Source organism: Nomascus leucogenys, chromosome 3 (genome assembly GCF_006542625.1).
Source record: "Nomascus leucogenys isolate Asia chromosome 3, Asia_NLE_v1, whole genome shotgun sequence".
NCBI classification, from domain to species: Eukaryota; Metazoa; Chordata; class Mammalia; order Primates; family Hylobatidae; genus Nomascus; species Nomascus leucogenys.
In genome coordinates, this window is record NC_044383.1 from 46,637,462 (window position 1) to 46,664,693 (window position 27,232).

General features: G+C 36.7%; 1 protein-coding gene across 2 annotated transcripts in view; it reads left to right on the top strand.

Annotated features, from left to right (window-relative positions):
- Positions 1 to 27,232, top strand: part of ASAH2 (N-acylsphingosine amidohydrolase 2) — a 60,385-nt gene that overhangs the window by 23,066 nt on the left and 10,087 nt on the right. The window contains exons 7-16 of one of the 2 annotated variants that reach the window (XM_003255155.4): positions 6,246 to 6,366; positions 9,764 to 9,889; positions 11,579 to 11,665; positions 13,490 to 13,594; positions 13,720 to 13,801; positions 18,516 to 18,631; positions 19,660 to 19,754; positions 20,938 to 20,977; positions 21,720 to 21,815; positions 25,492 to 25,587. In XM_003255155.4, coding sequence (XP_003255203.2) covers positions 6,246 to 6,366; positions 9,764 to 9,889; positions 11,579 to 11,665; positions 13,490 to 13,594; positions 13,720 to 13,801; positions 18,516 to 18,631; positions 19,660 to 19,754; positions 20,938 to 20,977; positions 21,720 to 21,815; positions 25,492 to 25,587 — 964 coding nt within the window. The remainder of the gene's footprint in view (positions 1 to 6,245; positions 6,367 to 9,763; positions 9,890 to 11,578; positions 11,666 to 13,489; positions 13,595 to 13,719; positions 13,802 to 18,515; positions 18,632 to 19,659; positions 19,755 to 20,937; positions 20,978 to 21,719; positions 21,816 to 25,491; positions 25,588 to 27,232) is intronic. The other variant, XM_003255156.4, reaches the window with a different exon arrangement.

The following is a 27,232-nucleotide window of genomic DNA, read 5'->3' on the forward strand; positions in this document are numbered from 1 at the left end:
TGCCCTTTGGGTAAGAGTCTGGGCCCAATAATGCTTCCAGTATAAGACAATGAAACACCCTTTCCTCTTCTTCTCCAAACAGTTTGCGGTGGGTTGGGATGAGGATGATTGTGAGGGAGTGAAAACGAGGGTGTGAAGGTAATTAATGGCAAGTGCCACACAAGATAGAATGTGAAATTCCAGTGGCTTAACACATTGAAGACTTATTTTCCACTCATGGAAAGTCTAACAAAGATTGGGTAGTCCTTCTGCACACATGTTATTAGTCAGAGCAATTCACACGCCCCACCTTGCAAATGAGACTGGGAAATAGAAGAGTACATGGGCATTTTGTGAGCACTCATGTCTCTGTCACAAGAGGGCAGGCTATCCTCACTGAATCATTTCATGCCCATACCATATGGGTTGAATACACATGTGTTGCGAATGTTGAACACTGCCCCCATATATTTAACATTGTATTAATCTTGTGAATCATAGATATATGTGTGTGTGTATATATATTTATTTATGCTTAGAGCTTTGTATCTCTTTCCTTAATCATCATTATCATCATCTGCAGCTGCAGCAGCAGTAGTATCAGTATAGCATCACCAATATTCTTGTAGTGAACATTTATTCCATTCTTGGTATCAGCCAGTCTTTGTGCTAAGTACCTCACAAGTATTAGTTATTTTAATTGTCAAATGCAGGTACTACTATTATCATTATGTTACAGGTATGAACGCTGAGGTTCAAATAAATTAAGTAACTCATGTCTGACCCCAGAGCTGGTATTTTCAGCTACTGTAATGCAATATTAGCCTCTGTATTAGTCTCCTAGGGAAGCCACACATTATCAAAGACTAGGTGGCTTAAAACGACAGAAATGAATACTCTCACAGGTCAGGAGGCCAGAAGTCCAAATTCAAGGCATTAGCAGCGTTGGTTCCTTCTGGAAGCTCTAAAGGGGAATCTGTTCCATGCATCTCTTTCAGCTTCTAGTGGTTGACATCAATCCTTGGCTTGATTGGCTTGTAGACGCATCCCTCCAATCTGTGGCCCCATCTTCATATCACCTTGTTCTCTATGTCTCTGGGTGTCTCTCTGTTCCTTTCCTCTTGTTGTAAGGATGCTAGTCATTGGATTTAGAGTCTACATGCAGTCAGTGTAATATCACTTAATCTTTACCTTGATTACCTCTATAAAACCCATATTTGCAAGTAAGTCACATTCTGAGGTTCCAGATGAGCATGCATTTTTTGAGTGACACTATTCAACCCATTACAGCCTCCTATATTTTATTTCCTAAAGAGCTCCCATGTTGCTATGAATCTTCATGAACAGTACCTTTGAATGGATACACAGTATTCTATTTCCCTATTTGTGGACATTTAGGTCGGGGAGGCCCATGCTAGCACATAGAACCTTTGTCTAAGTTACACAAATGCGTCCTCTTCTGGGCTGGCTGAAGTACCTGGCTCAGTGAGCTGCACGGAGGCTGGATTTAACCACCTACTTACCCCCTTTGCCAGTGTTCTTTGTACAGGAAACAACTTGCACACTGGACACGGAGGCCCAGGTCTGAGTGCACGGAATCTGCTTTTATCTTTGTTTCAGAGTAGGGCACATGCAATGTCTGAATTGAAAGAATCACTAGAGATCTTTTTCTACAAATGCCTCCTTTACGCAGAAGGAAAAAAAATTGTAGTGTTTTATATTAATATGTTGTTTACTGATTCTATAATAGTTGAAATCTATTATTTTTCAGTCTCAATAATTTTTAAATTTTAGTCCAGAAATTTTGACTAACTTTGCTACAAACCAGGATAAGGTCCCCAATCTCTTGACTTTCTGCAGTACTTTTAATTACATCATGCTGATTCAAGTAGCACCTTGCTTCCTACTTTACATTTAGCTGTGACATAAGCATTATTTAAAAATGCTTATTATTAGGGATGTATTCATCCTTTTATGTCTGAATTCTTAACTTCTGAAACTAAAGCTTTCTTCCTTCCTTTTGAACTTTGCTTTGAAGAATATTTTTTGGCCAGATAAAATAAAATATAAGTACTGTGTTTTAAAATTAAAATGATCACCTTTCTGCATATCTTTATAAATATTCATCCATAACTATAGTACTTTGGTTGCTGTGACAAGTTTGCTATTTTAATAGTGCACATTTCAAAGGACAAAGGAGGAAAAATATGACATCTTCCTTTCCTTCAATTTAAATAACTTTTTTCTGAACACTTATTTTATTTTAATTTTCTAGAGAAAAAGTTCAGTTTATTTTCTAAGGCTTAAAATAAATGGAATAAAGAAGAAATCAAGCCAGGTGTGGTGGCTCATACCTGTAAAACCAGCACTTTAGGAAGGTGAGGCAGGAGGATTGCTTGAGCGCTGGAGTTGGAGATCAGCCTGGGCAACATAGTGAGACCCCCATCTCTACAAAAAATAAAAAGAATTAACTTGGCATGGTGGTGCACATCTGTAGTGCCAGCCACTTGAGAGGCTGAAGTAGGAGGACCACTTGAGTCTGGGAGGTCAAGGCTGAAGTGAGCCATGATTGCACCACTGCACTCCAGCCTGGGCAACAGAGTGAGACACTTTTTCAAAAGAAGAAGACGAAATCAAGTCTGTATCTAACTAGTAGAGTGAAATTCTTAGTACATGCTTTCTCCACAGATACCACTATGGCCAATTGTGTAAGGTCCTTGATGGCAGGAAATGCATCTGATTCCTCTTTACTATCCTTCACACAATGCCAATCAACATGATTCCCAATAAATTCATTCTGATTGAATGAATGATACAACTGCCATCTTTCCTTGTCCATATCCATTCTGCTCTGGCCACCCTGACTATCCATTCTCTGAGCACAGGGCCCTCCTTCATATCTCCATGCCTTTGCAGATGTTATTTCCTCTGCTGTGATTACTTGTTATCTAGTGATTCCTTTGCATAGCTCTTCCTCATCTTTTAAGACCTAGCTCAAGTGTCACATCTTTTATGAAGCATTCTCAAGGCCAAGATGATACCTCATTCATCTTTATGTTCCTAGTGGCTGGCACAGAGTCAAAGTTAACCAAATGTGTAGTGAATGAGCAAGTGAATGAAGTGAAGGGACAGAACCAGGATTCCACAGTGGATAAGAGCATATATCTGTATCTATATCTATCTCTATCTCTATCTATCTATCTATCTATCTATCTATCTATCTATCTATCTATCTATCTACACACACAGACACACACGCACACACACACACACAACCTGAATTCATTGCTCTGCTTCTTGACTTACCATTGTGTGACCTAGGTCAGGTAATTTTACCACTCTGGGACTTAGTTTTCGTAGTTGCAGAATGAAGATAATGATAGTACTTGACTCAAAGGGTTCCCTGTGAGAATAAAATGAGATCTTGTATATAAAGTCCTTTGTCTAATAAGAGCTAAATATAGTCAATGTCAGCAGAATAGTTCTATGGTTTTTCTTTGATTGTAATGGAAATATTCAGTGTTGGCTGAAGCTGGCTGACCTCAGCGTGATGGTATCAGATGGAAATGTTTTGATTGGGAAGCCAAAATGCCACCACCACATTTTCTTCCAAACTAAAGGAACTCCAAAAAAGCAAAATCCATGTAACTGGAAAACACTAGTTGATTAGAATTTCCTGATACTTGAGTTCTAAGAGAAAGAGACAAACCACACACACAAACGTAATAGAAGAATATTCCTAAATGTAAACACCTTGCAAGTAACTGCGAGGGGATGACTCTTAGAATGTCTTCAGCCTAATAAATGATTATTCCTTAGCACAGGGGCAAATAGCCATTTCAGGGACTGAATTCAGCTCACTTATTGGTGATTTGGCTTGACATTGTGTTTTGAAAAATTCAAAATGGATGCCAACATGAAGAAAGAAACTATATAGAAATTTTCAAATGCCTACAGTGATTAATGTAATGAATCTCCATATAACTTATTGCCCAGCTTCAATAATTAGCAAGACTCTGTCATTCTGTTTTATACTTCCCCTCACTTTTTTTTTTTTTTTTTTTTTTGGCTAGAGTATTTGAAAGCAAATACCAGCACATTATACATTTCTATTTTAAAAATTTAACTTTTATTTTAAGTTCAGGGGTACATTTGCAGGTTGGTTACATAGGTAAATGTGTGTCATGGGGCTTCATTGTACAGATTTTATTTAATCACCCAGGTATTAAGCCTAGTACCCATTAGTTATTTTTCCTAATCTTCTCCCTCCTTCCACCCTTCACTCTCCAATAGGCCCCAGCGTCTGTTGGTCCATGTGTTCTCATCATTCAGTTCCCACTTATAAGTGAGAACATGTGGTATTTGGTTTTCTGTTCCTGTGTTTGTTTGCTAAGGGTAATGGCCTCCAGCTCCATCTATGTTCCTGCAACGGACATAATCTTGTTCTTTTTATGGCTGCATAGTATTCCACGGTGTATACGTACCACATTTCCTTTATCTAGTCTATTATTGATGGGCATTTAGGTTGATTTCATGTCTTGATATTGTGAATAGTGCTGCAATGAACATACGTGTACATGTGTCTTTAGATACAATTCACTCATAAATATTTCAGTATTTATCTCCGTCAGATAAAGACTTTAAAAAATATGTAACCCCAATCATTTATTACAACCAACAAAATTAAAATTAATTTCTTAATATGATCTGACACCCAATCTGTGTTTGGTCTTCCCTGATTATATCAAAAAGTCTTTTTTGTTTGTTTGTTTCAAATAGTTGTTTTGTTTGAATCAGACCACAAACTACATTTGTTGGCTACATGTTTTAAGTCTCTTAATGTATAGCAGTTCCCGTACTTTGTTTCCATGACATTTACTTCCTGAACAATTTTAAAGTTGATAAATACATATGAAAACATGGATTTGTGGCTACTTTTGAATAAATGAGAAGAGCTGGCAGCACTGGTTTATACTCCCATAAGGCAACACTTGGCTGGAGCTGAGTAGAGGCTGTGAAATTTAGACCCTGCAAGTTTTCTACAGTCCACACCAGTCCCTATTGTAGCAACTAGTATGACTCATTTGTGTTGCCTGCCTAGCGCCAATGGGCTTTGAGCAGGCCACCTCTGCCCTACATCTGCTTCTGATAGGCAATAAGAACTGATGCTTGAAAGATGATCTTGAAGTCCTAAACCCTTCCTAGCCATTAAATAGATGCTTAGTTTTGTGCATTACATTGCTTAGATAGGAATGTAAGCGAAAACGTTTAAAGATTTTTCAACAAAGAATTGAATCAACAATTTTTTTTTTTTAATTCTTAGTTAACCTGACACTTTATGAACTGGCATCTCTCTTTTCTTGAGCGTTCCAGTTAATCTGCTTTACTGCCTTCCACTCTGTAAATATCCTTTTCACCTGTGTGAGGGTTTGAGTCTACAAAGGCCACTGGACACGGAGTCATAAGACCCAGACTTGAGTCCTGGGCCTCTGTGAACAGTGGACCATTATTTTGCTTCTCTGGGTCACCTATGCAGAGTAGAGGTAAAACACCCTGTCTCTCAGAGTTGTTGTGAAGTTCAAATAAGGTAACAGATGTGAAATTAGTTTGTAAACTGTATAGCTTTACACTTAAACAAGGTATTACTAGGCATAAGGATATACTGAATTATGCCTAATATCCTCTTTCACGCCTCTGTGCATTTACCCTGCCGTTTCCTCTCCCTGTAATGTCCTCAAGAATTAATTGTTAGTCATCTGTGGTACCTGAAAACTTTATGCCTGTTTCTTCGCAACATGTGTCACACTGTGTTAAAGCCATTTGTTCACATCTGTGTCTTTGGTGAGATTCTGAAAGTAAACCACAGTTTATTCAGTGCTTAGCATACAGGAACCCTTAGTAAATGTCGGATTGGATAAATTTGAATAATTACTACCTGTGTGCCTATCTTGAAGGACAAAGTCCATGTATATACAGTTCTTTAGGTATGTCATCTGGTAACTGACCAGTCCAATGATGATGCCAATGATGAAATAGTCATGAAAATGGAGTTTTGTATTTTTAATTTAAGAAAATGATCAGACTTCTTGAGTACATTTTTTGCATTGTATTTTTAAGCCCATGAACAATGAAAGAATCTAGATGTAGAATGTCTATCATTTAAAAATATTTTTTCCTGCTGGAGAAAACTTAAGCTCCCAGTCATAGTTCTTGGCCCCAGTTCTCTGGTTCTCCTGATTAACTTAGAGCTTCTTGCTCCTTTACAGCTGGTTTGCCATCCATCCGGTCAGCATGAACAACAGTAACCATCTTGTAAACAGTGACAATGTGGGCTATGCATCTTACCTGCTTGAGCAAGAGAAGAACAAAGGATATCTACCTGGACAGGTGAGAATTTATATCATTGAAAGCTTCATCTTGATTCACTGAGTGTCATCATTCATGCTGCATTCAGAAGAGGTGATTCAAATCTCCAGAATAAAGTGTCATCATCAATCTCACATATTGGTATGCTTGGATAGACAGCATTTACCATCCTCCCTAATGTAGAAAGAAAAGTAAAAAATGAGTACTACTCCATTTGCTTTTTGTGTTACATAGTCCCTATATTCATTGCTTCATAAAGTTATTACTTGAATAAGGAAGGGCAAAGTTCAAGATTTTTATAATAACAGTAGTTTTTGATTAAGCTGAAAATATGACAAACTATTGATATTTACTTTTGTTTTTAGAGCTATACAAGGATTAAGCACCATTTTTATTTTTATTTTTTGAGGCAGAGTTTCACTCTGTCACCCAAGCTGGAGTGCAGTGGCACGATCTCAGCTCACTGAAACCTCTGCCTCCCAGGTTCAGCAACTCCTGTGCCTCAGTCGCCTGAGTAGCTGAAATTACAGGTGCACACCCCCACGCCCAGCTAATTTTTGTATTTTTAGTAGAGGCAGGGTTTCGCCACGTTGGTCAGGCTGGTCTTGAACTCCTAACCTCAAGTGATCTGCCCACCTTGGCCTCCCAAAATGTTATGATTACAGGCATGAGCCACTGCTCCAGACCCAAATTTGGAAGACTATATAATGGAATAAGAGTCCCAGGCCCTTACCTACAATTAATATTCCCTTATAAAGATATTAGCTTCCACTAACATTCAGCCTGATCATTTAGCTCTGTCTTAGTTTGTTTTGTGTTAGCAGAATAACTGAGACTGGGTAATTTATAAAGAAAAGAGGTTTATTTTGGCTTATGATTCTGTTGGTTGAAAAGTTCAAGACTGAACAACTGCATCTGGTGAGGGCCTCATGCTATTACCAATAAAATAAAAATTTTCTCAGAATATTGTACATAAATATTCATGATAGAAAACAGAAGAGGAGGCTGAATGCAGTGGCTCACACCTGTAATCCCAGCACTTTGGGAGGCAGAGGCAGGTGATTCACGAGGTCAGGAGTTCGAGACCAGCCTGGCCAACGTGGTGAAACCCTGTCACTGCTAAAAATACAAAACATTAATCGGGCATGGTGGTGTGTGCCTATAGTCGCAGCTACTTGGGAGGCTGAGGCAGGAGAATTGCTTGAACCCGGGAGGCAGAGGTTGCAGTGAGCCAAGATCGTGCCATTGCACTCCAGTCTGGGGGACAATACGAGAGACTCCGTCTCAAAAAAAAAAGAAAACAAGAGGAACTAGGATGTGCAAAGAGATCACATGTGAAAGAGGAAGCAAGAGAGAAAAACTGAGGAAGCCAGGCTGTTTTTTAACCACCTGCTTTTGCAGGAACTACTGCAATCCATTCCCTAGAGAGTGAGAAGCCACTCATCCTGTGGGAGGGCATTATTCTATTCAGGAGGGATCAGTCTCTTCCTACCGGGCTACAGCTCTCAACAATGCCACATTGGAGATCAAATTTCAACATGAGTTTTGGCAGGAATAAACCACATCCAAACCAAAGCAAGCTCCTTTGTTGGCAAAACTCACTCTTTCTATTTTTTCACTTTAGCCTGCATTTTAGGGAAAAGAAGAGAGTTTTCTATTTATGATCACTGCCTGAGTGCTAGGCACTATGAAATAAATTATCTTTTTAGTATCAGAAAAGATTTATATCTCCAATACTTAGTTATCTCTTTCCCTAAGAAAATTAGAGCCATTTAAGGTAGAATGGTAGAGTGGTTGGGTTGAGACAGAGGCCTTGCGTGGCTCTAATTAGGTTGAAGAGAGAGAGAAAAGATACATCGAGGGCAAGTCCAGATGGTGGATGGTGTATTTAGTTTCATTGTGCAACAGGAAAGTCTGTATTTGCTTTTTTCTGTTTAAGCCAATAGCATATTTATTTTTAAAGGGCAATGGGATCTCCGAGCTCCAGATAAAACACAATAGACTAGATTGACTGGTCAGCATTTTATAATTTGTTGTTGCACACAGTGTTTCTCGTTAAAATATTTCTGTTTGGGACATAATTTGAAACTCTCCCACTTGAATCAGTGATAATTGGAATATTTTCAGTAATAATATGTATACCGACTGTAATGTGAGCCTTTACAGGAATAAAAAGTTTTCTCAGAATATTTTTTTCTGGATTTTTTTTTTTTATTATACTTTAAGTTCTGGGATACATGTGCAGAACATGCAGGTTTGTTAGACAGATATACATGTGCTATGGTGGTTTGCTGCACTTATCAACCCATCATCTACATTAGGTATTTCTTCTAATGCTATCCCTCCCCTAGCCACCCACCCCCCGACAGGCCCCAGTGTGTGATATTCCCCTCCCTGTGTCCATGTGTTCTCATCGTTCAGCTCCCACTTATGAGAATATGTGGTGTTTGGTTTTCTGTTCTTGTGTTAGTTTGCTGAGAATGATGGTTTCCAGCTTCATCAATGTCCCTGCAAAGGACATGAACTCATCCTTTTTTATGGCTGCATAGTATTCCACGGTGTATATGTGCCACATTTTCTTTATCCAGTCTATCATTGATAGGCATTTGGGTTGGTTCCAGGTCTTTGCTATTGTGAATGGTGCTGCAATAAACATACATGTGCATGTGTCTTTATAGTAGAATGATTTATAATCCTTTGGGTATATACCTAGTAATGGGATTGCTGGGTCAATGGTATTTCTGGTTCTAGATCCTTGAGGAATCACCACACTGTTTTCCCCAATGTTTGAACTAACTTCAAACTATACTACAAAGGTACAGTAACCAAAAAAGCGTGGTACTGGTACCAAAACAGATATATAGAGCATTGCAACAGAACAGAGGCCTCAGAAATAACACCACACATCTACAACCATCTGATCTTCGACAAACCTGACAAAAACAAGCAGTAGGGAAAGGATCCCCTATTTAATAAATGGTGTTGGGAAAACTGGCTAGCCATATGCAGAAAACTGAAACTGGACCCCTTCCTTACACCTTATACAAAAATTAACTCAAGATGGATTAAAGACTTAAACGTAAGATCTAAAACCATAAAAACCCTAGAGGAAAACCTAGGCAAATACCATTTAGGACATAGGGGTGGATAAAGACTTCATGACTAAAACACCAAAAGCAATAGCAACAAAAGCCAACATTGACAAATGGGATCTAATTAAACTAAAGAGCTTCTGCACAGCAAAAGAAACTATCATCAGAGTGAGCAGGCAACCTACAGAATATTTTATATCCTCTTTTTATTGTCTGCAAATGATTTTGAATAGTTTGCCAGAGTGGATTTAATGTTTGTATTTCTAATGGCAGTCATTATAGGAAATAGGAAAGAATAAAAGGCAACTTGGCATTTCTTTTTGCAGGGGCCATTTGTGGCAGCCTTTGCTTCATCAAACCTAGGAGATGTGTCCCCCAACATTCTCGGCCCACGTTGCATCAACACGGGAGAGTCCTGTGATAACGCCAATAGCACTTGTCCCATTGGTGGGGTAGGTAATTATGGCACATGAAATCTTTGTTTTTGCATCTCAAATACATTTTATATTTGAACATTTATCATTAATTTACAGATACCTTGTCTTCTAGTATACACTGGCCTAGTTCTCCCTAGCATCTGCTCTTCTCAAAAGCACCTGTCCAAACCCACTAAATTTTAACTGAGTGAAGTTATATTTTTCCATCTGAGTGACTGTTAAGTTTTTTGAATGATGAGACAATTCAGTAACTGTCAGAGATTAACTCTACCCTTCCCCAAACTTGTTCAATCTGAAACATTTTGCTTTGGAATTTCGAAAGTCACAAGTTTGTACTAAAAACTGCCTGCCTGAGACATTTCTCATGGATTATAAAGTTTATAGGGTTTTTAATGTAAGACCAAAATTCCTTTTCCTTTTTTAAAAATTACAAGCAAAAAAAAATTGCTGTAAAAATTCAAATAACGTAGAAGTGCAGAGAATAGTAAAAAATGAAAGTACCTCTTCGCCTCCCTTTCTTCTATACTTTGCTCTGCCAGGAAGTTACTATTCTCACACCTCCTCCTATGTATTTACCTATGCATTTATAAACAACATTATATGACTTATTTATGGATTTTGAATTTTGTATCCAGGACTTGAGTTTTCCACTTAATTTGTCTTAGAAACTTTTCAATGAGTATATCCAGATCTGTGTGATATGTTTTAAAGACAGCAAGTAAGGCTATACCATCATTTATTTAACTCCCACAATGTTCATTTAGCTTTGTTTTCAACTTTGACATGAGCAGTAGATGCTACTTTTTGGGTTCTTATTCTTTGTGTTTGTAGAACATTTCACCTGTGATAATGCTTTTTTGTATGCTATTTCTGGGATGTTTATTCCATACCAGTCAACTCCACCCAATGGGGTTAATACCAGTATTAATAAAGATATTTTTTTCTTATCAACTTTTTAAAGCTCCCAATATATTAAAGTCTTAGTTTTGTCAAAATAGTACAAACTTTTCCTAAAGTTTATCAGTTGTCTTTCTGTCTTATTTATGTCTTTTGCCCCGTATGGAAATTTAAGATGTGTAAGCTGTCCAGTTTAACTAAGCTTGTTCTAGATAACTTTCAGGAGGGTCTGCCCACACCCTCATACTACAAAAGATGTTTATCCATATTTTCTTTTAGTAATTTTTTGATTCCACTTACAATATTTAAGTGCTTGATCAATCTCAATTTTTTTCTGATATAAGAAGTAGGAAATAGGGCCAGATTTGTTTATTGATTTTTTTCCCCAGAAGTCCAGCTAGTTGTTCCAACATAATTTTAACTGAGTTTCAGTTAAATGTGATCATGAGTAAGAATCAGAGGCAAGAACAAGCAAGTAGAAAGATGTGCAGTCAATAGAAAGACCTGGCTTCAAGTCTTAGCTCAGATGTTAGCTACTTGGATAATCACCGACACATCTTTTAACCTAAGCCTCAATTTCCTTATTTTTAAAAGAAAGGCTCCAGAATAGATCATTTCTAAAGACATTCACTGTTCTAATTCCACGTATGATTTTGTTTTTATAGTCTGTACTTTGAGTGACTACCTGAAAAGAAATGCTAGAATGTGGTTTTAAAAATCTATTTGCTCAGATTCAGTTATAATTCTTCATTCCTTAAAATAATTGCTTACTTGGCCAAGAATGCATCCTATCTTATTTTGTTCCAGCCTAGCATGTGCATTGCTAAGGGACCTGGACAGGATATGTTTGACAGCACACAAATTATAGGACGGGCCATGTATCAGAGAGCAAAGGTAAGCCATGGGCCTCGCTCCTTTAATCTTCATTTAAAATTGTCTTTTAAAAATCCATTGACATGGTTCATTAGGAAGTTGAATATTGTAAAGAAAACAGCAAATGTTCAGGTTGTGCTGGGGAGTATGGAAGAGGTCAGCTTGGGAGGTGGCCTTTGCAATCCACACGGGAAGCTCTGTCTGACTGCTCAGGTCTGACTTCTTATAGGAAGTACATTTAAAACCAAGTAATCAGGAAAACATTTTATTTTAGAATGTCTAGAAAGCCAGAGTGCTTGCTTCAGATAGTAGGAAGATAGACTATAAGGTTTTCAATTTCTTGTGGCATTAGATATGACCAGATTGATTCAAATTCTCAGAAGTCTCTAAGGCCTTTGCTTGCCAAAAGTCACCCAACTATCTCTTAACTTTTCTTTTGGTGACAAGAGGAAGCTGAGCCATAGAACTCCAGTTCTTGAAACTTGGATTTAAATTAGTTCCCAGTGTTCTTCAATATGCAAAGATCATCCACCTATTCTTTTCTTTTTACAAAACTTTTTGATGAAGAGAGAATCTGATCTCCAGTGAGATTACTATGAATTACTCTGACTTCCTCCCTCTCCTAAATTTTATTTCCCATTTTGTCCCCATATTTTGTTTCAGCTTCTGTGGAGACAGATTTCTAGGCAAAAAGACGAAAAAAAGATCTCGAGCTGAGATGTCCTTGATATGCTTAAATCTCTTTCTTTTCATAGCTTATTCATACCTTTGCTGTGTGTGTGTGTGTGTGTGTGTGTGTGTGTTTAGTTTATTCCAAGGTTCTAAAATCTTTCAAGAGCAACTAAGGAGGGACAAAAGCGCCTTTAAACAACAATCTGACACAAAATTGGTAGCAACAGCCAGCCTAATTGCTGCAGTTTCTTTTTAATTACTGTGGTATTATCAGTGGATTATTCTAAATGCACAGATTCTATTTAGGGTGTGCACCCGTGACGCACTTTAGTGTCAGAAATTTTGTTCCCATTCTGAGCCTGAGAGTCATAGAGATTTGACCCACATTCTGCATTATCTTCTCAGCAAGGCACAACTTCTCTCTTAATTAGGAGTGGCAGGCTGCAGCTGGTCTTGCTGATGACTTACGAGAGCTCTCATGTGGCCATTGAAACTGGGGTGGGGACAGAGTGGAAATGAGCTAAGTGTCAGGCAAGAGAATGTTTGATGAAACAGGATTTGCCTATGTTATATAATGCGAATTAATAAAAACAAAGAGTTTTTAAAACTTGTTTTGACTCATGTTTCCCATAAGGTTGAAAAAGCATCAATTGACCATATTAAAACACAAAAGCAAAAGCACCAAAGAGTGGATTGTGGGTGGGCGAGCTGCTGCAGACAAAGCAGGGCTTGAAGTCCTCCAAGCCACCTTGGCCCCAACCTGCTGCAGGACTCAAGTATTCTGAAAGGAAGACCCTATAAGAACACACAAAGATACACTCTCACTCTAGCAAAGAAAGTAATTTGGTCCAGTTATTCCTAATCTTAAATTTTCTTGGTGATCTTTCAAGTGAGATTGGGGCCTTTTGTGCCGCAGCCTGTATCACTATAATTTCATTTTTGTGGGGAGTTGACACAGGTCAACAGCCTCGGAGACTTCAAGCTTCTGGGAAACTCCTGGGTTTGGTAGAGAGAGACCCATGTGGTTGGTGGCCAATTCTAAGCAACCAGTAAAACAAAAGCTTTGCTGAGAGATGCATTTCCAAATTGCATCAAATTGGTACTTCCTGAGTACAGTTGGAGATACTCACTTTAGCCTTTTTGCTTGGAATAGTAAGCCTGTGTGTTTTCTAGGAACTGTATGCCTCTGCCTCCCAGGAGGTAACGGGACCACTGGCTTCAGCACACCAGTGGGTGGATATGACAAATGTGACCGTCTGGCTCAATTCCACACATGCAGTAAGTGCTGCTGAGACACCCTGATTATGCCCCAAGGGTGAAGTTTTGGTTTGATCTCATTATTTACTTTCAGCTTAACTTTTGTCTTTTTCATTTTTGTTTTGTTTTTAAAACTTTTCCTTTAGGCAAAAACATGTAAACCAGCACTGGGCTACAGTTTTGCAGCTGGCACTATTGATGGAGTTGGAGGCCTCAATTTTACACAGGGTAAGGTGAAGTCCAGTGAAATCTATGGTTTCAGCTTCTGAAGCTTCTGGGTTCTGTTCTCTGATCAGGTTTCATTGTAGCCAATACATTTATTAATTTTTAAACTCAGGGTCTGCTGGTTTTCCAGGCTTGTACATGACGATGTACCACCCCCACCAGACCTAAGCAACCACTAATATTTCTGTCTCTATATTTTCCTATTCTGGACACTTAATACAAATGGAATCATATAATATGTGGCATTTTTTGTTGGCTTCTTTCACTTAGCATCATGTTTCAAAGGTTCATTGATATTGTTGCATGCATTTTTTTTTTTTTTGAGACAGAATTTTGCTCTTGTCACCCAGGATGGAGTACAGTGGCACCATCTCAGCTTACTGCAACCTCCACCTCTCAAGTTCAAGCGATTCTCCTGCCTCAGCCTCCCAAGTTGCTGAGACTACAGGCACCTGCCACCATGCTCGGCTAATTTTTGTATTTTTAGTAGAGATGGGGTTTCACCATTTGGCCATGGTGGTCTGGAATTCCTGACCTCAGGTGATCCACCCACCTCAGCCTCCCAGAGTGCTGGGATTACAGGTGTGAGCCACTGCTCCCAGCGTCATTCTTTTTTTATGGTTGAATAATATTCCATTGTATCAACATATCAGATTTGTTTAAGCCTTCCTCAGTTGATGAACATTTGGGTTATCCCATGTTTTGGTTATTATGAATCTATAAATATTCTATAAATATTCATGGGATTTTTATGTGGGTGTTTGTTTTCATCTTTCCTGTTGGGTATATATCTAGGAGTGAAATTGCTGGATTACATAACTGTATATTTAATCATCTGAGAAACTGCCAGACTATTTCTGAAATGGCTGCACCATTTTACATTTCCACAGGCAGTGTATAGATTTCTGATTTTTTAATGTCTTTGCCAATATTTGTTATTATCTGACTTATTGCATCTAGCCACCTTAGTGGGTGTGGAGGGATATCTCATTGTGGTTTTGATTTGCATTTCCCTAATAATTAATGATGTCAAACACCTTTTCATGTGTGTATTAACCACATGTATATCTCCCTTGGAGAAATGTCATTAAAATAGTTTTCTCATTTTAAAATTTGGATTATTTTTCTTTTTATTATTGAGTTATAAGTGTTCTTTGTGTATTCGGTATACATTCCCTTATCAGATGTGTGATATAAAAATATTTTCCCAGCACTTTGGGAGGCTGAGGTGGGCAGATCACGAGGTCAGGAAATCGAGACCATCCTGGTCAACAATGGTGGGACACTGTCTCTACTAAAAATACCAAATTAGCCAGACATGGTGGCGCACGCCTGTAGTCCCAGCTACTCGGGAGGCTGAGGCAGGAGAATCGCTTGAACCCAGGAGGCAGATGTTGCAGTGAGCCAAGATCGTGCCACTGCACTCCAGCCTGGCAACAGAGTGAGAATGTCCCCCCCCAAATTTTTTTTCTTCCATTCTGTAGTTTTTTCACTTTATTGATTGTATCATTTGAAGCACAAACATTCTTAATTTTTATGAAGTCTAAATTTTCTTTTGTTACTCATGGTTTTGTGTCATATATAGGAATCTTTTTCCAAATTCAATGTCATGAAGATTTACCCCTATTTTCTTATAAGATTTTTATGGTTTTAGCTCTCCATTTAAGTCTTGGATCCATTTTTAGTTAAACTTTGTGTATCGTGGAGGTAATGGCCTGCCTTTATTCTTTTGCATATGGCTATTCAGTTATCCCAGCACCACTTATTGGAAAGATTATTATTTACCCATTCTATAATCTTGGCACACTTGTTAAAAATTAGTTGACACATGGCTTTATGTCTGGATTATCAACTATATTCCATTAATCTATATGCCTAACCTTGTACCAGTATAACCGTCTCTTGGTTACTGTTTCCTTTAAGATCAGAAACTATGTCTTTCTACCTTGTTCTCCTCTTCCAAGATTGTTTTGACTTCTGAGTTTCTTGCGATTCCACAGGAATTTTAGAATCAGCTTGTAAATTTTTACAAAGAATTCAGCTGGGATTCTGATGGGAATGTCATTGAATTTACAGATTAATTTGGGGAAGTATTGCCATCTTAACAATATTATGTAATCTGATCCATGTACATAGATGTTTTAGGATTCATTTAGATCTTCTTTAATTTTTTCAACAATGTTTTGTAATTTTAAGACAAATACAAAAAATAAATTTTGTACTTTTTGTTGTTTATTTCTTAGTATTTCACTCTTTGCTATTGTAAATGGAAATTTTTTCTTGATTTCATTTTTGGATTGTTAATAGAAAATGTATAGAAATACAACTGATAGCTGTATTGACCGTATATCCTACAACCTTGCTGAACTCATTTATTAGTTCTAATATTTTAATGGATGATTTAGGATTTTTCTCTATACAAGATCATGTCATCTTAAAATAGAAATATTAATAGTTTTAATTTTTCTTTTCCAATCTGAATGCCTTTTATTTCTTTTTCTTGCCTAATTGCCTGGCTAGAACCTTCAGAACAATGTTGAATAAAAGTGAAAAGAGTATACATTCTGTGTTGTTCCTAATAGTATGGAAAAAGCATTCAGTCATTCATCATTAAGTATAATGTTAGCTCTGGGTTTTTAATCCTTTATCAGATTGAGGAAATTTACTTCTATTCCTAGTTTGTTGAGTGTTATTATCATAAAATGGTATTAGTTTTTTGGCAAATGTTTCTCTCTGTATCTGCTCAGATTATCATGTAATTAAAAAATTATATTAATATGTTGTACTGCATTAATCAGTTTTTGAATGTTTAACCAACTTTTTATTCCTGGAATAAATCCCAGTTGGTCATGTTCTATAACAATTCTTTCTCTGTGTTGCTGTATTCAGTTTGCTAGTTTTTTGTTGTAGGTTTTTGTGTCCTATTTATCAGAGACAATGTTCTGTAGTTTTCTTTTCTTGTGATATCTTTGTCTGGTTTTATATCAGGATAATATTGGTCTCATAGAATGAATCAGGAAGTGTTCCCTTTTCTATTATTTTGGAAAAGTTTTGGAAAAGCTAGTACTAATTCTTTGGTTGGTGGAATTCAGCAGTAAAGCAATCTGAGCTCTGTTATTTGTTGTAAGTAGTTAAAAATGTGTTATGAATTCAATCTCTTTGCTTTTTTTTAGATTGCCTATTTCTTCTTGAGTCAATTTTGGTAGTTTGTCTTTCTAGGAATTTTTCCATTTTATCTAAGTTATCTAATTTGTTAGCGTACAACTACTTATAGTATTCCTTTATAATTCTTTTTATTTCTTTAAAGTCAGTATTAATGTTCTCTCTAATTTCTGATTTTAATAATTTAAGTCTTCTCTCTGTTTTTCTTGGTCAATTTAGCTAAAGTTTTGCCAATTTTGTTGACGTTTTCAAAAAACCAGCTTTTGGTTTCATTGATTTTTCCGTTTTCTTTCTACTCACTGTTTAATTGATTTTCTTTTGAATATTGATTATTTCCTTCTTTTTCAACATTTGATTTAGTTTGCTTTCCTTTTCCAATGTCTTCAGGTAGAAGTTAGGTTATTGGTTTGAGATCTTTCTTCTTTCTTAATATACAGGCATTTACAGCTATAAATGTCTCACTGAACACAGCTGTCACTGCATACCCTAAGTTTTGATGTGTTGTGTTTTCATTTTCATTCATGATAAAGTATTTCCAGATTTTCCTTTGATTTCTTCCTTGATTATTAGCTATTTCAGATCATATTGCTTAATTTCTGCATATTTGTAAGTTTCCCCATTTTTTCCTATTCTTTATTTTTAATTTCATTTCATTGTATTTGGAAAACATATTTTGTATTATTTCTATTTTTTTAAATTTATTGAGGTTTGTCCTTTGGCCAGCACATGATCTATCCCAGATAATGTTCCATGTGCACGTGAGAAGAATGTATATTCTGTTGTTGGGTGGAGTATTCTATAGATTGGGTAGGTCTAGTTGAAATTTTCTGTTGATCTTCTGCCTAGTTGTTCTATCCATTATTGAGAGTGGGTTATTGAAAATTTCAGTATTGTTACTGAAATGTGTATTTCTTCCTTCATTTCTGTGAGTTTTCAGTTTATGCTGCACAGACATTTATAATTATTACATTTTTCGAATAGAGTATAGAGTCTTAATTCATAAGTTTTATAGTTACAAAACCTTTTACCCCAGATTACGCATTTGAAGTTTATTTTTGTTTTTTACTGCCTTTGTGTGTGTGTGTGTGTGTGTGTGTGTGTGTGTGTGTAGATAATTAAATGGGTATTCAGGAGAAATTATTTCAGGGACCATAAGTCAGACAACTGGTATTGTGAGTTGGAGGTGTCATTTTTCACTTTCAAAACAGGAAAAAAGTGATTTAGTCCACAAATCTGCAGTTAATTATGTCAAACCGTTTTTATTTGCAACATGAATGAGCAGGAGTAATAGAAACAAAACTTTAAGGACATTGACAAAATACACTCTGTTGTTCTCTTGACCACACTGAAGATCTAATTAAACAATGACTCATGTCTTAGGATGCACAGGACATTTTTCCTATTCTATTATTCAAACTTTTTGGAATCATTGAAAAACAACGTTAATAAAATCTCTGAAACTCCTTAAAACATTATTGTACAATATTTGTCAAAATAATGACTTTTTTCAGAGGGTTGGTTCCAGGAAGTATACTAATCATAACATTTCTAATAGGGAAAAAAGAAGGGGATCCATTTTGGGACACCATTCGGGACCAGATCCTGGGAAAGCCATCTGAAGAAATTAAAGAATGTCATAAACCAAAGCCCATCCTTCTTCACACTGGAGAAGTAATGCATTTTCATTATCATAGTGAAATTAGCATATTGTTATTTTTAAATTTGTGAACTGTCAGGTAATGAATGGTAGATATCTACTGAGATGGGAAGTCTTATTTAAATATTCCCATATCAAGTTTTTAATATTAAAAAAATGGGTTCTATGACTCTAAGGAATGAAGGTTATGGTTATGAAGTATATTGATTTACCTATGGCACTTATGATTAATAAATACAACAATTAGGACAGTGGGAAAGGCAGAATAAGATGAACATTTATCTTATTCAGAATTTATTTTTGTTGGTTCCAAGAAGGGAGTCAGCACCAAATTTTCTGCAGAAGAAAACATTTCAGGTCATCTAAAACAAAACAAGTTCATGTCTAAATTTTCTCACAGTTCAGGCAACGTTATCAACTAAAGCAATTTTCTTTTACACTCCTTTGAAACATATATTTTGCATTCTAAATGTCAAAAGATCATTTCAGTATTCATAAAAACTTGGATTGTTGAGTTAGAAGCATTTTAAAAATACATTTTGTTCCTAATATCCTATTAAAATTCTTGAAAGAAGAGAGGAAAGGAAGGAATAGAGGGACAGGCTATATTATTCGGAATATGGAAAGGGTTAAATTCTCTTGGGAGAAATCTTGGAAAATAAAGCAAGACTTGGAAATTGTAAACTTAAAGTGCGATTATAATAAGAAGAGAAATTATTAAGTTAAACTATTCCAAATGGAATTCCTTATTTATTGTGTATAAGAATAGTCACCAACAGTACTCTAGGAAAATGTTTGGTTATGTGTTACACATTGTGATTTCACGATGACAGATCTACCAAAAACTTCATTGATTTCTGCAGGTTAATGGGGCTTTGGCATTTGAAATTCTCATGTTATGACTAGGACATAAATGCCCATATAGAATATTTAATACTACATCATAAATTAGAAACTAGAGGAACTTCTGGGACCACTATGTGTCTGTTGACCATAGAGAGAGTGTTATCCCTAACATAATTTTCTTGTTTTGGGTTCTCAGCTATCAAAACCTCATCCTTGGCATCCAGACATTGTTGATGTTCAGATTATTACCCTTGGGTCCTTGGCCATAACTGCCATCCCCGGGGAGTTTACGTAAGTTCTTCTTTTTATTACTTAGTTAAAAATGTGTTTGTTGTACGTTCTGTTGGAATTGCTTCTTATCATGAAAAGATCATTCTGTACTGACCCCTTGGTATCCTACTGTACTGTTTGGTGACAGTGGCACATATTCCTACCCTCTTTTGCTGGGGCCTCTGAAGAATAACTATCTCTATGCTTATTATTGATGGCTAACCTGAAGCAGACATGAAAATTAAAAAAAAACTTATCCCAAATTAAAATGATGCCATGAGTTGTTATATCAGTAGAAAGATTTGCAGTCATATTAAAATACAAGTACTTGAAATAATCAGATTAGGTATTAAAAGCATGGAAGAATGTTTTAAACCTCCTTGATACGTAGTCTTCCTGTCTTGGTAACTGGCAATTTTATATCTTTCCAGCAGGTCCTATCTCTTGGAGTCATCCTTGAATTCCCTCTTTTTCTGTTTTTTCCTCTTTAAATTCTTCAGCAAATTTTGTACACTCTACCCAACACCTTCTGTCACTTCCGCTCCTGGTCTAAGTTACCATGATCTTTTATACAGATTTTTGCAATAACCTGCTGTCTGGTCTGCTTCATTCTGCCTTTACTCCTCTGCAGTTTTTTTTTCTCAACACAGCAGCTAGATTAAGCCCTTTAAAATATAAATTAAATAATATCATGTCTTTGCTGAAAACCCTCCAGTAGCTTCTCATTTCATTCCAGGTGAATTCTCAAACTTGCAAGCTCCTACATGATCTGTTCTTCATCAAGCTCTCCTATCTGATTTCTTACCTCTCTCCCCTTTCCTCACCTCTGATTCAGCCACATTGGCTTTATTACACTTATACAGTAATGTATTTTCTACCTACCTCAGCTTTTATAAACGTAGACTGCAACTGATCATTTTGTTGACTCAAGAATGGAAAATAATGATGATTTTTGCCAGTGATAACCACTGATTCTGTTTCCTTCTTTTAGTCAAATTGACTGTTTTCAGTTTAGGATTTATTTTGAAGCTAGGACAGGCAGGAAAAAAGCTCAAGTTTAGCTTTTCACAGTCATTGGGTTCCTACATATTTTACTATTGTGTGATGAGCCAGGGTAGTTTTTTGGCTTTCACTGCAAGTGTTTCTGCATACTCTGCACACGTCTGAGTAGGAAAATGTTTACATAATTGTTTTCTTGACTCAGGACCATGTCTGGACGAAGACTTCGAGAGGCAGTTCAGGCAGTAAGTTAAAAATAAAATAACATATCTACATGTTCATATTTGGCGAAGAGGAAAGTATATCCTATCTCTATGATCCTATATCTTCTAAATTAATCTTTTTTAAGATGACTAGAGTTCCACATTTCTTGAAATTAATGGCTAAGGTTAATATGAAATATTGGTAGTATAAGAACTAGACTTAAAAAACATAAGGGAATTATCATTAGGTTAAAAATATTTTATTGGTATTTATGTATTAATATTTAAAAATTTGATAATGTTTGTATACATTAAATGCTAAGTAACCTCTAAGTACCTCAATATCTTAAATTCCTGTGAACAGTCTAAATAAAATGTATTACATTTTGGGAATGCTGTATTTTATCTGTGCTGTATTTTGAATTTTCTTTATATTCAGGCAGTATTGTAAATGGTTCTAAAATGACATGTCAAAAATGTCTTGTTACTTAGCGCTGGAAATTACTATTCTGGTTAGCTAGTAGCCACCCATTAGATTTTTTAATAAGTTGATTTTTTAAATCCTTATTTTAGTAGTAAGAAGTTTCTACATCTGCAACTGTGATCATCAAGGTATTTATAGATCCATTGACTTGTCCAACTGTAGTGCAGAGTTAGAAAAATTTTATTAAGAAAAATATCTTAAACTAATAATGTAATCAATGCTTGTGTGTTAAGGATAACAGAATGAAAATATAATTAAAGATGAAGAGTAATTTTATTGGGTTTTACCTTTCTCTCCTAGGAATTTGCATCTCATGGGATGCAGAACATGACTGTTGCTATTTCAGGTCTATGCAATGTCTATACACATTACATTACCACTTATGAGGAATACCAGGTAAAGCAAAACGTTTTCATCATTTAAATGAATTATACCCCAGTAAAGACTATTGTGTCAAATGCAGACTTGCTGTGTAAACTTTCCCAGTCATGTTTCTGAGAGATGATTATGTTTTAGGTATAGCAGGTAAGAGAATGATAAGCCAGAGGTCGTATTTAAGAGTTTCAAATACATCATTTTAAGGCCAGGTCAGAATTCTAGTTTTACTGACTTACATTTTCCCTGAAATTAATTATTTTGTCAGGGGCACTGGTAATAAGCCTGGGTTGTGGCATAAAACATTTCTAACACTATTCTGAACGCATTTGATGCCTTAAGCCTCTGTAGCACTGGAGAAAACTCCTACTAGTAGCTGTTTATTGAATGCACTGGTTAAGACTTTGCAAATGTTATTTAAAGTAATCCTCACAGTATATCCAGAAGTAGGGTACTGTTATATTGATGATATATATTAAGAAACAGAGTCCCAGAGAGTTTGAGGGAGGCTGGTAGCTGGTAATATTTCATTGTTTATAAATAGTCCAGAAAGCAGCCCAAATACTTTTTAAGTAAAACATGAAAACAGTCAAGAGTCTCATAATTAATAATTTCTGTTAATAATATATCTGCTGGTATATAACAGCAGTGCATACAGCGGCATACAGTCTACTCCTTGGTAAATATTCAGTGATTCTAAGAGTAGACTCTGCCCTGCTACCCTCTGTTGGCTTTCCTGAAGGTCGCTGCCTTCTAGGAATTCCCATTGAGAAAGGGGTCTTAATGATGCTAAACTTGGATAGGAATAATTACATCCTTTCTTCACTACCTCTAACTATTATTAAGCATTTCTGTCAATTATAAATATAGGAAACAAACAAATTATTTTAGCAGTACCTCTGTCACCAATAGGCACCACAGATATTTTCATATCACATATAGTGATTGCAGGTCTAGAAATGCCTTTTACTCTTATTGCTATTTTATAATCACAGTAGTTATTAGATCCACAGATATATCTTGTTATTCAATAGCATAATAAAGAAGCACATACATTACTGTATCACAACATTGGTTTATTCTAGTATGGTAAATATATTTCAACCTAACTGGTTTCCTTTGTCAATTCCATGTATTTTATTTTACACCTTTAGAAACATTATTCTGAGGGAGGTCCTTAGGGCTGCCAAAGGAGTCCATGTCACAAACAAGGTTAGGAACCCCTACTAGCTTGTCTCCTGGTCCAAGTGAGACGGGAAAGTTCCCTGAACCCCCTTGCAGCATGTGCAACAGGGGTGTGGCTCATCTGTTTGGCTGCTGTATATGCTCAAACCCTTAATGGGAAGGGGAGCACACAGACAGGCAGGTGCAGGAGCCAAGGTAAGTGCTTTTGGGTGCTGGCAGGAGCAAATTCCATGTGGTCCCTGCAGCAGTATCTAGGTATGGGTGCCTGCTACTCCAGAAGCCCAAGTGGGCATGTGTTACATACAGTGCACTTTTTTAGCTTTGCTGTCTGCAGATAGCTTAAGTGTTAAAGAGCTCAGTGCCCTCTTGGTACCCAGGTCCTTGTCCAGTGTCTAGGAAGAATCAGGTTGCAAATAGACATGAAGGATGAATTCAGGGTTTTATTGAGTGGTAGAGGTAGCTCTCCGAGGGATGAATGGGGACTTGGAAAGGGGATGGAGTGGGAAGATGATCTTCCCCTGGAGTTTGGCTGTCCAGTGGCCAATCTCCTTTCCAACCATCCACAGCCGAACTCCTCTCAGAGTTCAGATGCTCCTTCTCTTTTCTCTGCCATGCCATTTTGCCATTCTGCTTTTCTGTTCGTCTCCTGGTCTGCTTGTGGAGCTGGGGGTTTGGGGCTTATATGGGTACAGGATAGGGGTGCATAGTGAACAAAAAGGCAAAACAGGAATGTTTGGGTGCAAAAACAGAAATGCTTGTTCTTGTTTAGGGCCACAGGTTTCCAGGCTTAAGGGTGGGGCCTTTGCCAGGGAACCACTCTCTTCTACCCAGTATTTTCCTGTCTCCTGTCCATATCACAGGGATATACTCCCGCAAGGATTACTACTAATTACTTCATTCATTCAACAGATATGTATTGTGACAGATACTGTGCTAGCCGCTTTCTGGGGCATAATGATGAAAAGAATCTGTCCCTTCCCTCAAGATCACTAGAAGCCAGGGGTCTAGTAGAAAGACAGAAAAGAGAACAGATGATTACATTTTCATGAAAGGCATGCACAAGGTGTTATGAAAATAAAGAGAAAGAGCACCAGCCCAGACTGGGTATTTGAGGACTGGGACTGTTCAGGAAGATGTAACATCTGTATGAGTTCTTGAGAACAAGTGAGAGTCAAGCAAATAAAAAGTAAGAATGTATCCTATATAGAAGAAACTATATATGCAAAGGTCCAGAGGGCAGGCACATTGATGGACCATAATTAGTTGAGTAGCATGGAGTAAGTATGGGGAGGGTGATGGTAAGGAGATGGGAATCAGAGTGGGAGACCACAGGTTAACTGATGGATAGTCTTACATGCTGTGCTACTGACCCTTCACTCAGTAAGGAAGGCTTTGGGGGAACTGCAGTAGGATTCTAAGCAAGAGAATGCTTTGATAAAATTTTGTGATTTAGAAAGGTCAATAGGATGGCAGTGTAGAAAATGAATTGGAAGGGCTTGTGTATAGGCAGAAGACTGATTAAGAAGCCATAGTATAGTTAAGATCTGGGCGAGACATGGACATGCATACTTGAGGGTGAAGGCTGGGAGGAGGGAGAGGATCAAAAAACTACTTATCAGGTACTGTGCTTATTACCTGGCTGATGAAATAATCTGTATAACCAACCCTCATGACATGTGATTTACCTATATAACAAACCTGCACATGTACCCCTGAACCTAATATAAATATAAAAAAAGAGATCTGGGTGAGAAATGAGGGTTTGAACTAAGGTAAAATCTACTTATACCTTAGGAGAAAGTAAGACAGGAAAATGAAAGATCTCAGGAGATTTGAAGGAGACAGAATTACCAGATGTGGAGACTGACAGGTTACAGGATGAGGGAGAGAGGAGTCTAAGGTAACTGCCGGCTGATCCTCACATGGGAGACTGGAAAGATGACATTCGCTGAGATGAGAATGTTGTGGAGGAAGCTGGTATGTCTGGAGTGGTGAGGTTGGTTTTAGATTTGATAACTTTGAAGTTCCTGTAGAAGAACCAAAGGCCTGGAGGTCAGCTAAAACATGCATTTGGCTCAATTTCATGGCTTTATGATGGATTAAATGTCCTCCAGTTAGTACCTTCTAACTATTTATCCAGAAGTTACCAGGACTCTTTTTATTTTGTTTTTTTTTCTTCTGATATAGGCCCTGAGGGAAAGCATTTATATTACAAGTACTTAGAACAGACTAAAGCTTAGGAGCTAGCACCCTTTTTCATAGTAAGTAGAATGACAGTCTAAACGGCATAAGCAGAGAGAACCCACTGCTTTTAACAGGTAGTTCATAGGAGTCACTTACCTTGGCCAGTAAATGGAAATGCCCATCCTCTTTTGTCATACATAATCTTGAAGATTATGCCAGTTTTGAATAATGTGAGATGTCAAGCATCACATTTACCTAAAATGCTACACCTCTGTAAATGGATTTAAAAATGCAGAACCAGATACAACTCTCCCTGCCTTTCCTGCAGGCTCAGCGATATGAGGCAGCATCGACAATTTATGGACCACACACATTATCTGCTTACATTCAGCTCTTCAGAAACCTTGCTAAGGCTATTGCTACGGTAATCAAATATTTGTGTGTGTGTGTGTGTGTGTGTGTGTGTGTGTGTGTGTGTGTATGTCTGTATGTGTCTGTGTCTGGGTAAGAAAATGCAGAGGGAAGCAAAAGAGAACCTTAGCTTCGACTGTTCAGTTTGACAACTTTTATATTTTACAAAATTTATAGCTTTGTGGTATCTCTAAGAAAATAAATAAAATTTCTTTCCAAATTTTGGATCTAGTTAACATGCTTTCATGGTGGCAGCTTCTTTCATATATATTATCTTATTATTTTTACAACCATCATGTGAAGTTAAGGAGATATCATTTCTCCCCAGTTTTCAGAGGAGCACACAGGCTTGAAGTAAGTGATGAAGCTTACTACACCTGGGAGTTGAACCTGTGTTCTCTAATCCTTGCCAGATTCTCCCCACTTACCCCAAAAGTTGAGTAGGTCAGCATTCTAAGATGCCCATTTTCCACATTGTAATATCTCGGAAATTGGGATGCATTTTCCAATCAGAGGAAGTTTATTATTATAATTAGTAGCATGCTTTTACTTTCTTGGCGGTTCAAAAGATAATATGAGTTGTTAAATCAATGGAAGCTTAGATTTGATGTAAAAATAGTGGTGCCTTGGAATGAACACATTGCATCTACCTAAAATATACACCACTGAACAAGTTTACTTGATTTAAAGGAACTTCACTTGTGGAAATCTTCCCTTTGGATACAGTTGTTTATGAAGCTGCAACTGTGATGTCAGAAGGTTAATCAACAAACAAGATAAAGAGCTTAAAATAATAAGCAGCCCCTTATATAATAATATGTAAACCTCAATAAAAAATGTGAAACAATTGTGGCATAGCACAGAAAATAAAGCCCTTTTAATGAAAGAGCTTGAATATATTAAATTGAAATAAATGAAATGGTTGTCTCTGTAGGTCGCATCAGTCGAATGTTGAAAATTTCATATGCCTGTATTATTAGTTACAGATTGTGTGTTTGAAATTTCAGTATTTTATATAATTTCTTTGCACGTATTTTAATCAATTGATATTTATTTTCATTTTATCATAATTTTGCTCTCAGTTTTAGGTTACTTTTTTTGAATAACTGTTTGTATTTATTTATTTCTATTATAAAAGCCAAATCTATTTGTAGGACATTCAGATTATACAGAAAAGCATAAACCTATAACCCATCCCTAGAGATAACTACTGTTTAACTGTCACTATGCTCTTAGGTCTATAGTTCTTCCCATGAAAATAGATTCTTCAAATTTTGTAGTGACAATGAAGAAAAATGCAATTAATTTGGTGGAAATTTGTTTTACAGTCAAATTTCTGGTCAAGCACCTTAAAACTAGCTATGTGATCTTGAAAAAAACCACTGAATGTGTCTAAGCCTATTTTCTCATTTGCAAAATGGGAATGGTATTACATAACCTATCTCATATGCAGTTGTAAAGATTAAATCTATAATGTGAGGAATAAAGAGCATTAAATATTCATTGAAAGTAATGGCAAAATGCCGATTACTTTTGTACCAACCTAATGTATACATAGGGATATTTGACAATTGAGATTTGTATTTTTATGACACTATTAAAAATGGTAAACTTTGCGGGCAACATAGATTAAACCGGTCAGGATATGGGATGATATT